Consider the following 15,152-nt stretch of genomic DNA (forward strand, 5'->3'; position numbering starts at 1 on the left):
GGAGTGGCATGACATATTTAAAGTGATGAAAGGGAAGAACCTACAATGAAGATTACTCTACCTGGCAAGGATCTCATTCAGATTCGATGGAGAAATCAAAAGCTTTACAGACAAGCAAAAGCTAAGAGAATTCAGCACCACCAAACCAGCTCTACAACAAATGCTAAGGGAACTTCTCTAAATGGGAAACACAAGAGAAGAAAAGGACCTACAAAAACAATCCCAAAACAATTAAGAAAATGGTAATACGAACATACATATCGATAATTATCTTAAACATGAATGGATTAAATGCTCCAACCAAAAGACACAGGCTTGCTGAATGGATACAAAAACAAGACCCATATATATGCTGTCTACAAGAGACCTACTTCAGACCTAGGGACACATTCAGACTAAAAGTGAGGGGATGGAAAAAGATATTCCATGCAAATGGAAATCAAAAGAAAGCTGGAGTAGCAATACTCATATCAGATAAAACAGATTTTAAAATAAAGAATGTTACAAAAGACAAGGAAGGACACTACATAATGATCAAGGGATCAATCCAAGAAGAAGATATAACAATTATAAATATATATGCACCCAACATAGGAGGACCTCAACACATAAGGCAACTGCTAACAGCTATAAAAGAGGCAATCGGGGGTACTTCCTAGGTGGTGCAGTGGTTAAGAATCTGCCTCCCAATGCAGGGGACACGGGTTCAAGCCCTGGTCTGGGAAGATGCCACATGCCGCGGAGCAACTATGCCAGTGCGCCACAACTACTGAGCCTGTGCTCTAGAGCCTGTGAGCCACAACTACTGAGCCCACGTGCCACAACTACTGAAGCCCTAATGCCTAGACCCCATGCTCCACAACAAGAGAAGCCACTGCAATGAGGAGCCCGCACACCTCAATGAAGAGTAGCCCCTGCTCGCCGCAATTAGAGAAAGCCTGTGTGCAGCAACAAAGACCCAACACAGCCAAAAATAAATAAATAAAATAAGTAAATTTTTTTTTTTAAAAAAAGAGGCAATCAACAGCAACACAATAATAGTGGGGGACCTTAACACCTCACTTACACCAATGGACAGATCATCCAAACAGAAAATTAACAAGGAAACACAAGCTTTAAATGACATAATAGACCAGACAGATTTAATTGATATTTATAGGTAGGACATTCCATCCAAAAACAGCACATTACACTTTCTTCTCAACTGCGCACAGAACATTCTCCAGCATAGATCACATCGTGGGTCACAAATCAAGCCTCAGTAAATTTAAGAAAACTGAAATAATATCAAGCATCTCTTCTGACCACAATGCTATGAGATTAAGAATCAATTACAGGGAAAAAACGTAAAAAACACAAACACATGGAGGCTAAACAATACGTTACTAAATAACCAAGAGATAACTGAAGAAATCAAAGAGGAAATCAAAAAATACCTAGAGACAAATGACAATGAAAACACGATGATCCAAAACCTATGGGATGCAGCAAAAGCAGTTCTAAGAGGGAAGTTTATAGCTATACAAGCCTACCTCAAGAAACAAGAAAAATCTCAAATAAACAATCTAACCTTACACCTAAAGGAACTAGAGAAAGAAGAACAAACAAAACCCAAAGTTAGCAGAAGGAAAGAAATCATAAAGATCAGAGCAGAAATAAATGAAATAGAAACAAATAAAACAATAGCAAAGATCAATAAAACTAAAAGCTGGTTCTTTGAGAAGATAAACAAAATTGATAAACCATTAGCCAGACTGATCAAGCAAAAGAGGGAGAGGTCTCAAATCAATAAAATTAGAAATGAAAAAGGAGAAATTACAACAGACACCACAGAAATACAAAGCATCCTAAGAGACTACTACAAGCAACTCTATGCCAATAAAATGGACAACCTGGAAGAAATGGACAAATTCTTAGAAGGGTATAACCTTCCAAGACTGAACCAGGAAGAAATAGAAAATATGAACAGACAAATCACAAGGAATGAAATTGAAACTGTGATTAAAAATCTTCCAACAAACAAAAGTCCAGGACCAGATGGCTTCACAGGTGAATTCTATCAAACATTTAGAGAAGAGCTAGCACCCATCCTTCTCAAACTCTTCCAAAAAATTGCAGAGGACGGAACACTCCCAAACTCATTCTATGAGGCCACCATCATCCTGATACCAAAACCAGACAAAGACACTACAAAAAAAGAAAATTACAGACCAATATCACTGATGAATATAGATGCAAAAATCCTCAACAAAATACTAGCAAACAGAATCCAACAACACATTAAAATGGTCATACACCATAATCAAGTGGGATTTATCCCAGGGACGCAAGGATTCTTCAATATATGCAAATCAATCAATGTGATACACCATATTAACAAACTGAAGAATGAAAACCATATGATCATCTCAATAGATGCAGAAAAAGCTTTTGACAAAATTCAACACCCATTTATGATAAAAACTCTCCAGAAAGTGGGCATAGAGGGAACCTACCTCAACATAATAAACGCCATATATGACAAACCCACAGCAAACATCATTCTCAATGGTGAAAAACTGAAAGCATTTCCTCTAAGATCAGGAACGAGACAAGGATGTCCACGCTCACCACTATTACTCAACCTAGTTTTGGAAGTCCTAGCCATGGCAATCAGAGAAGAAAAAGAAATAAAAGGAATACAAATTAGAAAAGAAGACGTAAAACTGTCACTGTTTGCAGATGACGTGATACTACACATAGAGAATCCTAAAGATGCCACCAGAAAACTACTAGAGCTCATCAATGAATTTGGTAAAGTTGCAGGATACAAAATTAATGCACAGAAATCTCTTGCATTCCTATACACTAATGATGAAAATTCTGAAAGAGAAATTAAGGAAACACTCCTATTTACCACTGCAACAAAAAGAATAAAATACCTAGAAATAAACCTACCTAGGGAGACAAAAGACCTGTATGCAGAAAACTATAAGACACTGATGAAAGAAATTAAAGATGATACCAACAGATGGAGAGATATACCATGTTCTTGGATTGGAAGAATCAATATTGTGAAAATGACTATACTACCCAAAGCAATCCACAGATTCAATGCAATCCCTATCAAATTACCAATGGCATTTTTTTTACAGAACTAGAACAAAAAATCTTAAAATTTGTATGGAGACACAAAAGACCCCGAATAGCCAAAGCCGTCTTGAGGGAAAAAAACGGAGCTGGAGGAATCAGACTCCCTAACTTTAGACTATACTACAGTAATCAAGACAATATGGTACTGGCACAAAAACAGGAATATAGATCAATGGAACAGAATAGAAAGCCTAGAGATAAACCCACGCACCTATGGTCAACTAATCTATGACAAAGGAGGCAAGGAAATACAATGGAGAAAAGACAGTCTCTTCAATAAATGGTGCTGGCAAAACTGGACAGCTACATGTAAAAGGATGAAATTAGAACACTACCTAACACCATACACAAAAATAAAGTCAAAATGGATTAGAGACTTTAATGTAAGACCGGACACTATAAAACTCTGAGAAGAAAACATAGGAAGAACACTCTTTGACATAAATCACAGCAAGATCTTTTTTGATCCACCTCCTAGAGTAATGGAAATAAAAACAAAAATAAACAAATGGGACCTAATGAAACTTCAAAGCTTTTTGCAAAGCAAAGGAAACTTCAAACAAGATGAAAAGACAACCCTCAGAATGGGAGAAAATATTTGCAAATGAATCAACAGACAAAGGATTAATCTCCAAAATATATAAACAGCTCATGCAGCTCAATATTAAAGAAACAAACAACCCAATCCAAAAATGGGCAGAAGACCTAAATAGACATTTCTCCAAAGAGGATATACAGATTGCCAACAAACCCATGAAAGGATGCTCAACATCACTAATTATTAGAGAAATGCAAATCAAAACTACAATGAGGTATCACCTCACACCAGTTAGAATGGGCATCATCAGAAAATCTACAATCAACAAATGCTGGAGAGGGTGTGGAGAAAAGGGAACCCTCTTGCACTGTTGGTGGGAATGTAAACTGATACAACCACTATGGAGAACAATATGGAGGTTCCTTAAAAAACTAAAAATAGAACTACCATATGACCCAGCAATCCCACTACTGGGCATATACCCAGAGATAACCATAATTCAAAAAGACACATGCACCCCAATGTTCATTGCTGCACTATTTACAATAGCCAGGTCATGGAAGCAACCTAAATGCCCATGGACAGACGAATGGATAAAGAAGATGTGGTACATATATACAATGGAATATTACTCAGCCATAAAAAGGAATGAAATTGGGTCATTTGTGGAGATGTGGATGAATCTAGAGACTGTCATACAGCATGAAGTAAGTCAGAAAGAGAAAAACAAATATCGTATACTAACGCATATATGTGGAACCTAAAAAAATGGTACAGATGAACCGGTTTGCAGGGCAGAAGTTGAGACACAGATGTAGAGAACAAAGATATGGACACCAAGGGGGGAAAGCGGTGGGGCGGGGGGTGTGATGAATTGGGAGATTGGGATTGACATGTATACACTAATGTGTATAAAATGGATGACTAATAAGGACCTGCTGTATAAAAAAAATAAATTAAATAAAATTCAAAAAGAAAGAAAAAAAAATGCTGCCAGTAATTTTACCATATCAGGATGCAACTCAACATGTGACATTCACTTTTCATTCAAATACCGCTTTATCTCCAAACCACAACCAGGGAATTTAAATCATTAAACCAGGGAGTTCTTTTCTCACCTTAACAACCATTGCATTATAAAATTGTCAGACTCTTTAGATGATCTTTGGATTTTGGAGTCAAGATGCTATTTAAGGGCTTCCCTGGTGGCGCAGTGGTTGAGAATCTGCCTGCCAATGCAGGGGACACGGGTTCGAGCCCTGGTCTGGGAAGATCCCACATGCCGCGGAGCAACTGGGCCCATGAGCCACAATTACTGAGCCTGCGTGTCTGGAGCCTGTGCTCCGCAACAAGAGAGGCCGCGATGGTGAGAGGCCCGTGCACCGCGATGAAGAGTGGTCCCCACTTGCCACAACTAGAGAAAGCCCTCGCACAGAAACGAAGACTCAACACAGTCATAAATAAATAAATAAATAAATAAATAAAAGAACGTGAATTTCTAAAAAAAAAAAAGATGCTATTTAATTACCTGGCCTTTTCTGAGCCTCCCGTGCACTGGTAAATACCAATGAATTCCATGAGTTGTTTTTGCAACATCGCATCTTTGCCTTCAACTTGAGTAATGAATTTATGCTGTAAAAGATCTGACACTGTTGGCCGCTTTTCATAATCTTTAGTCAAGCACCTGCACTGGCAAAAAGGAACATGCCATTATTAGATAAGTTAGAGTTTTGCATTTATCATTCACAGTCCTAAAAACTGCTCTAACACAATGGAATAATGTTCTTCATCGATGCTCAGCCCAGGAAGCACATCTCAATGTTAGAACTGTAATATGATGAATTAATCTGTGAGAGATTACGCCGTAGTGATACCAACTTCCAACTAAATTCCGCTTCCCTAGCCTCCCAGAAAGCATTACTGCAGAGTGATAACTGAACTCAGTCTCCATTGCAAAGTCTCCTTTACAAGTCAGTACCAAAAATGAACAACAATGCAGTCATTACAGTTTTAATGCTTACCTAGAATTAAAACAAACTTTTCAGTTTCCCTTCCCTAATGCTTTTAAAGGTTTCTCTGTTGATCTATTTCTTCCTACGTGATAAAACTGCTAACTCATCTGCGAGGGCTTATGTGCTGAGGATGTTTAAATCCCATGTCAGTGGATGTTTTTTGAGGTCTTTCAGGAGAAGTACAAATGCGTACCACACCTCTTGGTAGGATCAACCAGGTGAGAGCACCTGAAACGGCATCACAGGAGGAACACTGGAACAAACACTGGATGTTTAACCCACTGTCTTCAGATATTTGGAAGAGGGATTAGACTAGTTTTCAGTCACAAGGGACAAAAAAATCTAGGATCGATGGGGAGAATGAAGAGAGACACAGATTTCTGGTCAGTATAAGGGAGAACTTTTTGATAGTTAGGCTTATCAAAGATGGAAAGGACCACATTGGGAAGTAGGATTATTTTTATCAGGGGTTTACTGATTGGATGGCCCCTCGGTGCGCACGTTCAAGAAGGATTTATGCTCTGCATACCCTTCCAACCCTGAGGTTCTGAGGATCTATGATTATGAGAAAACTGGTCAGAGTGGGGCTGTCATTTGGGGGTAGAAAAAAAGAAAAAAGAAGAAGGAACCCATGCCTGATCTGACCCATGCCATTTCTCGTCTGTATTGTTAATCCCCCTGGGATGAGAATTTGGCAACTTATTCTATTGGGCTTACCTAGAAAGATACTACCCAGGGATGCTAAAAGATGCTAAGGAATGAGGATGACAGTGTTTGAAAATAGAACAAGTGCTCTTAGTTTTCATTTAGTTTCAGAGAATGTGTCGATTTCTGCCACCTGCAGCACTCATACCTACGTATTGAGTTTAGTCACATAGGAGGTTATTTTATTCAGGTAAAACATTATCAGATAGCTGATGTGTACCAGCCACTCTGCTAGACACCAGAGTTATACTGACAAGTAAGGCACATTCGGTGCCCTGGAGTTGTTCACTGGCTAGTGAGGGAGAAAGACCTCCAAACAGGTAGTGAAATAAAAGAGGAAATGCTACTAGAGGAAGAGGAACAAAGGACGGGAGAGCTCCCAGGGCAGAGTCCTAACTGCTTGGGGGAAACCAGGAAATGTTGCTCAGAGATGACATTGTGCCGAGTATGTCAAAGTCACCAAGTCCCATTGAGGATCCACGCGGAAGGACCTGTGGACACGGGGCATGACTAGGAATCGTGGGAAGCCCTTCAAAGCTACCAACGATGCTCCTGAGAGGTCTGTGAAATTCGACTGCAGTTTATTAAATATTCTGCAGTGCATAGTACATACTCAGTAAAGACTATTTAAGTGAAAACTAAAAGAAAAAGCAGATTATCGATCTTTCCTGTATTTTCATAACCCTTAAATAACTCTCTTTATAGAAACAAGCAGATATTCTTGGTAGGAAAACCAGTGATAGCAGTATGGACAAGGATGACCGGTTCCTCTACTTTTTTGCCCTCTTTACATTTTCTGAGTGAGCTTTGACACATCAAAGCTTAATGACCCCTCTCTCCCATTTACAACTTGCATTCATCCCTTCCCTTATTTTCTCAAGGTGAAGTCATGATAAAGATTGAGAAAAAAGTTCATGGACAGATTTAGAAATGGCTGACTCATAGCTTCTAGTCAATTGTCTGGAGGCACTGCACTTGTACTAATTATCTGTCAAATTAAAAGTGAACTTCAAACGTATAAGCATTTTATCTGTATGATTATCTGACTCACCAAGTGCAATGACAACTTCCCTGTGATGGGAATTAGCGATGCAGATAAATGAAGGGCTAAGAAACGGACTGAATAGACGATGGGTGAGAAGGTGGGACATGCCGAGGGTGAGGCTACAAAGGGCAGGTGGACAGAAGAACGGGTTCATGGACGATGCAACGTCTGCAGAAGCACAGCTATCGATAAGTGAACGGACAAGACCCTGAGATCATTATCAAAACAATAATGGGTTCACTGAACATTCAGAAGACGCTACAAATGCTTGTTTTGAAGAAAATCATGGAAACTTCTGGGGCTATTTAATAGATAAGGAGGAGATTCGGAAGCACAGAGGAATTGTTATAAAAAGCACATCTCAAAGTTACAGCAGGATGGGATCTCGTTAATTCTTTTAAAAGACTCTATTATTACTCACTTGCTGATGAAGTCATTGAATTCTGCTGACCATATCTCAGGCTGCCTCAGTTTTGGGGGTGGGTTCCTAGAAAAATAAGATACAAGGTTGGATTGTGCACATTGGTCAGTAACGATAAAAATTAAGAGGCAGAGCCAGGCAGGCTAATGCATTGCTGCATTAAGATTCTGCCAGGTATAATCAAGCATTACCATCATTTTCCAATTTAAAGACAGATAATTAGTTTTTAATCATTCTTTATATGGAATGACAGTTTCCTTGTTTCTCTGAAAGCCCTTAACATATGACACATTTTTTCTAGCTGATAATTTTTCTTCTTTGAAAGAAGCTTCTTGCTTTGAACTGAGAGCCCTAGAGGAAAACAAAAATACTTAGCCAAATAGAAACAATGACTACTGGGGAAAAGATTTTTTCTTTTGAGTCCAGCAGAAATCTCTGAGGAATATTCAGGATACACAGAGGTGAGCTGAAAGGAGAAGTGTTCAGAATATGGAGGAAACTGCAGCATAGAGGGTCCTTTATAGTAGAATGCCTTTAGGACTTGTTCTGTTGTTACTGGGTAGAGGGCCAGAAACAAGGTTACAAAAGTAAGGAACTGGAAAATATGATTAGCAATAAAGCTCTGAATGCCGCTTAGAAGATTCAGTTATTAATTCCTTTCATTTTAAGCTGAATGAATCTTTTCTTTTTTTGGTATGTTCATGAATACCAAGGAACATCATTTGAAAATGAGGCTGATCTAACTGTAATCAAGCAACACTGATCAACCATGATAGTTGAATTTGCTGAAGTACTGCTTTATGTTAATTCCAACAGCTCCTTGTTTTCATTAGTGGAGTGGAAATACTTTGTCTTCAGCTCTGCATTAGTCCTTAAATAGCTTATAACGAAATTAATGTACAGTCTGTACAGGCTCATTAAAGAAAAGTACAGCTACTCATCTACCCTAGATCATGCCTAAAGCTCATTTTACAATCCTAGGACTATTTGGCGATTGCTGATTTGCGCATTAAAAGAAGTAATTCTTTTCTGCAACAATCTTGCTTTGCTTCTTGTTCTCCTGAAAATTTCCTTTCTAAGAGATTTATCGGTTTCGTTGAGTATAGCAAGGTTTTGATGATGTTAGGACATTCAGAACTGGGTAGCTTTTCAGATCCCCCTTTTTTTCTCATTATTTCTACAGTCAGTATTCTTAGAATTCCATTTCAGAGAAATACTGGTGGTAGAGGTAATAAGAAATAACTAAGATGGCGCAGCTTCCAGCAGTACCCTGCTCATAGGTACGATACGTATCAACAGTAGCATCCTTCCTCCATGTGGTACCGTCACCAAGAGCAGTAACACTAGGCTAACTATGGTCATTTAAACCGTAATTTAGATGGCTCAGGAAGAACGGTGCTTCATCTTACGTACTGAACGACAGCAGGAATTAGCATATACAGATTTTTTTTGTTTTCCTCAAATTTAATGAAATGTCTGACTTGGTATAGAGCAGGTTTTCTGCCTTTTTTTTTTTTTTTGGCTGCACAGCGTCGCGTGCGGGTTCCTAGTTCCCCAACCAGGGATCGAATCTGCGCCCCCTGCAGTGGAAGCACAGAGAGAGTCTTAACCACTGGACCGCCAGGGAAGTCCCTCTGCTCTTTTTTGTAATCTCGCTTCCCTGCTTACCAAATAAGCAATATATTTTACAAACAGTAAAACCTGAGAGATACATTGAAATTGTTATGTAAAGGATGATCTATCTCTAAGGTATTATAATTCAGAGCATATAGACAGCACAGAAAATTCCAAGGTAAAGTTAAAAACAAATTCAAATGCTTTGGTCCTATACTAATTTAATGACATGCCAAATATTCCAAACAGATCTATCTGGAAATGAATAGGTCAAACTGGCATCATTTCTTTAGGACCGGAACCACACCCCACCAGGGCTTTGTACGTCTGATTCAGTGTTCTATAGGCATTAGGACCACACAATTTATTTAATGGAGAATGTGGTAACAAACTGTAACATACACTACCTCTCTGCCCTGGACCCCTGTCACCACAGGCCCTCTCTGTGTGCATTTCATTAAAATTAAGGTACCAAGCAAAATCCTTAAGAAGGTCTTCAAAAGACAACACATTTATAATAAAAAGAGGCAGTTTTTTCACATCAGTTTTCTGAAATATCTAGGAACTACCCAAAGCATATATAAAACAGTGTTTAATTAGTGATAAGATCAGCAGGGGAAAGTCTGTCAATACACACATTGAAGGGGAGGGGTCTCCATAGAAAACCATCTTCCTGGCTCCAAAGAGATTATTCTTCTAAGTTTAGTGTTTCATATTAATATATTCAAAACAAATTTGAAATCATTACTTTATCAATAAATTTTATTTCTAACTTTCTTAATACTACTGTCTTAAAGTTCTAAACAAAGGGAAGTATTAGCAAGTAGTAAAGAAATTACTAGACTGATAGAGTGAAATGAAGCACATCACTGTTACACTGACTGTGGACCAGAGAGCCTCACTGATGAATCTGGGAATGGGTCAACAGTGGCAGGAACTGCTGTTTTCTGAGCTCAAATCCTTGCCAAAGAAAAAAAGACACACTTAGTACCAAGAGAAAGCTCTTTTACGTAGACCAGGGAAATGAAACTATGGAACAAAAAGAGTGTCTCAGAAGAAGCAGCATGATATTCCAGGCCACTCTGCTCCCAACCTGCTGAAATATATCTGGGTATTTCCGTGAGGAGCTTGACGAGCACTCAGTGGCTAGAGGAAGACAGATGGGCTGCAGGTACTGGACCCAGTGTGAGAGCCCCCTGACCTTGGTATTTTGAAGAGCGCTCTCATGGGATGGAGGTCTGCCAGTGGAGGATCTCCATCCCCAAGCTCGATGGCCGTGATCCCCAGGGACCACGTGTCACATCTGGCATCGTAAGTTGTATCCAACTGCTGTTCACATGCAATCACCTAGTAGAAAATGAAAGAAAAATGAAGTTTGTGACTTTGACAAGCACATAGCAAAATGCTTAGAACGATGTGTAAGTGTTCAAACTGATGAGGTTTGAGAGCTCCGAGCAAAGGCAGTAACACAGGGGAGTAAAACCTCAAATTATAATTAGTAGCAGTAGTTTTATTCTGAGAACAGAGACTATCTTAGCAGGATTGCAAGTATGAGAAGAAACCTATGAAAAAAAATTTTTTGAAAATGCAAAACAGAAAGGGGACTGAAACAGTGTCCCCCATGGGAAGGGATGTAATCAAATACACAGCTAACACCTGTGCAATGATAGTCACTTGATAAACATTTGATGAGTGAACAGAGTCATTCATCTCGGCAAAGATAAAGAATACATCTTTAACAAATAAAAAGCGAAGGAGGTAAAGAACAATAAGCTTGAGAGCAGTCTAGTTAAATGGCCTCGATCTTTTCTGACAACTAGAAGGCAGGAATGAGACAAGTGTGCAGAAATGCAAAAAGGCTTATGCCATTAATAAGAAAAAATAAACTGGATAAAAATAAACATTGGTAAGGCTTTATCAGCAGTTATCTGGGAGCACACTAAATAGTAAAGCTACAACCAGCTTTTAAAAAATTCCACTAATCAAAGGATGTCACTGAGAGACAAGAAAAAAAAGGGGGGAACCTTTTTTGCAGTATCATGAAATAGTGTTAACATAGAAGAATTATTACACAGTTACTTCACAATTTATTTCTAAATATGTAAGTACAAATACAGACTGAAAATAATAATTGTAACATCAGTGATAACAAAAAGAAAATTCAACTTTAAATTTTTAAAACCATTTTTTACATTTAAAAAAATTTTACATTTTGTGAATGCCAACTCACAAGACAAATAAAAAATGATTTGGGGATGATGGCAGGTTAGAGTTTTATCATTTAACTACAGTACTATGAAATGATATGCAAAGTGAAAGGAATCTAAGGTCCTGTCTGGAACGTAGTTCATCTTTCTGACTCTACTTAACATCAAGCTTAACACATTAAAAAAATCCCTGTGTTGGCACAGAGGGTGAATTTATGCCCCAATTTGCCCATGATGTTCTAGGCTCGTTTCCCTAGAGTCATTATAAATACCATCCCCTTTCACTCTCCAAAGTGTCCTGGCTTGGACAGTAAGTTACATGGTCACCCAGCACAGCCACTGTCTCCCCTGTCCCCTTCACTGTGAAACACACATACTCTAGTTTGGGAAGGATGGCTTTACGTAACCGACAAATGCTACCCTTGATCTAGAATTTAACTGAAAAAATGTCAAATCAAGAATTTCACTTTTCAACTGATAATCAATTTGAACAATTTTGTTTACCTTATTGTTTTCTAATTCATAGCAATTTGACATGAATAACATAGAGCTGGTATATATGTGATGTCTTCATTAACTAGATAGTTGATTACTCAAAATGTATTCAAAATACATTCTTCAACAATTCTAGGTAAGTGGAAATTTATTGAAATATTGCTAATCATTCACAAGTTGGAAAATGCTTATTACAGGGAGATACATATAATATGCACAAAATCTTGAACATATATTTATATGACAGTTTGAAAAGACCACAGTGAACCTTTCTCTTTTATACAATATCCATTGGTTTGCCAAGCAGGAAAGCACTTTCAAACCCTATTTGTGCTACAGTAGGCTTATTAATAATAAATAATGACTTATTAGTAAAATGCCTGTCTAGTAATTGCATAGTAAGAAGTATCAATTTTAATTATTAACTTATTTATTATCCTGGTAATTAAATTTTAGATAGATCAAAATATTTCCTTTTCCTCATATACTGGTTCCAAGATGTACTAATCAAAATTATTTTTACTAAATGGCAAACTTAAAATATAATACTGGCTTTGTTGCTATAAATTAACATATGAAAAATATACAGCTAGATGATTAATTATTTAATATTAAACATTTAGTTTTATATACTATAGTATTTTTATAGTAATTAATCATATATGTGGATAAGATGCAAAGCTTGGTATTATAGCTAAATTTTATTAATTTTTCACTTTGAAAATTTTTCATAAGCTTTTAAAATAACAGTAATATATCAGAACAAACTGAAGAAACTCTCACTTGAGATTCTCTTACTCAATTTTTTTTTAGCATTTTTATTTGAGATACTCTTATTCAATTTTGTTTTTGCTTATATGACTATACTTTCTACTTTTATTCTAAGATGTTCTCCCTGTTCAAAAAATTTTTGAATCCAATGGAATTTTTTAAAGTTTCTTAAGCTAACTTATCCTTTCTCCATGTTTTACATTACACTTACATTTTAACTTTTTTTTGCAAGTAGTAATTGAATTAGTAATAAAATAGGAACAGTACACCAGGATTTAATCCTCAAGCAAATTTAATTCTACGATTTTGCAATGTTAATGTAGTATTTGAATTACTTCTCCTCCCTTCACTCGCTAGAGTTGTAGGTAAATAGCAGAGCTTTTCCCAAAGGTTGCAGACAGAGCTTTCAAACATATGTTCTTTACTGATAAACATAATTAAAAGGATTAAAGGCATTAACAGTGACTGTGGAGAAAAGATGTGACTCTAGAAAACATTTTTCCTCAACTATTTTAGCAGTTTCTCTACAACTTCCCAAAGGTGATGGTGAAAAGAATCTCCTGAAGTACAGTATGGCCCTAAGCAGAGTGACTCAACATGGGAACCTATAAACTATAAACACAGGTTAATAGGCCTGAATCTGATCTTAAACAAAGCTAGGCGTTTTTATATTTCTATGCAAGTTAAAAACAAAATCTAAATATCATTAAGAGAGATGCATGCTAAGCAATTAAAAGTATATTTAATGAAAAATTAAGGCTGCAAGTACAGCTGACCCTTGAGCAATACAGGGTTAGGGGTTCCAACCCCCCGAGCAGTCGAAAATCCACGTACTGTTATCTCTGATGCAAAAACAGAGAAACTGATAAATGACTCACCCAAGGTCAGGAAGCTGACACAGTTTGGATAGAATCAGGACTCAAACCCTAGTTCTTTTGATTCCACACATTGTGAGCTCTGATCAAACACAAACTTTTCCCTACACTTAGTTAATTTAAAGATCTGTAAAATGGGATTGGGATTAGCAGATACCAACTACTATATATAAAACAGATAAACAACAAGGTCCTACTGTATAGCACAGGGAACTATATTCAATATCTTGTAATAACCTAAAATGAAAAAGAATAGGAAAAAGAACATATACATGTATAACTAAATCACTTTGCTGTACAGCAGAAACTAACACAACATTGTAAATGAACTATACTTCAATAAAAAAAAGAAAACAATCTGTAAAATGAAAATACAGGTACTATATTTATTGAAAAAAATTTGCGTATAAGCAAACCCATAGTTCAAACTTGTGTTGTTCAACTGTAGTTTTTTACCTCATGTGACTCATTCATTCAATCCCTCATTTAGTCACATATTTGCTCACAGCCCATTTATTATCTCCCATGTCCCTCCTCACACATGTAAATATGTCACATAAAAACAACACAACTGACATTTTCTTCTAGTATATTCCAAAAACACATATGGAGCTAGAGTATGCATAAAAAAGGAAACTCAGAAAGGATCAAATGTTACATTTGCCTCCCTCAAAACTCTAGCTGACCTCAGGAGCCATCCAAAAGGGCGTTCCTACGGATGTATTCCGACGGTGCCAGGTGCTGGTGAGCTGTGCAGACACGCCTGGAAGGAAGAGACGAGACTTACTTCTTGCATTCATTACTCAGGTAAGTTGATTCCAACTGCAATACATTTGCTTACAAACTAATACTAAAATTCTATTCCCTTACAGTTTGGACAGAATCAGGACTCAAACCCTAGTTCTTTTGATTGCACATATTGTGAGCTCTGATCAAACACAAACTTTTCCCCACACTTAGTGAATTTAAAGATCTGTAAAATGGTACTGGGATTAGCAGATACCAACTACTATATATAAAACAGATTGGAGTTCAAGCCATTGGACTTGAACTTCACCTTAAAGTATCCTAAGTCAGGGGCTTCCCTGGTGGCGCAGTGGTTGAGAATCCACCTGCCAATGCAGGGGACACGGGTTCGAGCCCTGGTCTGGGAAGATCCCACATGCCGCGGAGCAGCTGGGCCCATGAGCCACAATTACTGAGCCTGTGCGTCTGGAGCCTGTGTTCCGCAACAAGGGAGGCCGTGATAGTGAGAGGCCCGCGCACCGCGATGAAGAGTGTCCCCCGCTTGCCGCAGCTGGAGAAAGCCCTCGCACGGAGAAAGCCCTCGCACGGAA

At 37.8% G+C, this 15,152-nt stretch overlaps 1 protein-coding gene across 17 annotated transcripts in view; it reads right to left on the minus strand.

Annotated features, from left to right (window-relative positions):
* MYO3A (myosin IIIA) overlaps window positions 1–15,152 on the minus strand; it is a 190,803-nt gene that overhangs the window by 128,910 nt on the left and 46,741 nt on the right. For 15 of the 17 annotated variants that reach the window (XR_009007533.1, XR_009007534.1, XM_057543227.1 and 12 more), the window contains exons 7-10: window positions 14,502–14,578; window positions 10,669–10,814; window positions 7,854–7,919; window positions 5,199–5,354 (exon numbers count right to left, since the gene is read on the minus strand). Coding sequence is in view for 15 of the 17 variants with exons in the window: in XM_057543227.1 (XP_057399210.1) it covers window positions 5,199–5,354; window positions 7,854–7,919; window positions 10,669–10,814; window positions 14,502–14,578 (445 nt within the window). In the remaining 2 variants the exon portion in view is untranslated. Of the gene's footprint in view, window positions 1–5,198; window positions 5,360–7,853; window positions 7,920–10,668; window positions 10,815–14,501; window positions 14,579–15,152 lie in introns of those variants that run through there. The other 2 variants (XM_057543236.1, XM_057543231.1) reach the window with 2 other exon arrangements.

Source organism: Balaenoptera acutorostrata, chromosome 3, assembly GCF_949987535.1.
Source record: "Balaenoptera acutorostrata chromosome 3, mBalAcu1.1, whole genome shotgun sequence".
Classification (NCBI taxonomy): domain Eukaryota; kingdom Metazoa; phylum Chordata; class Mammalia; order Artiodactyla; family Balaenopteridae; genus Balaenoptera; species Balaenoptera acutorostrata.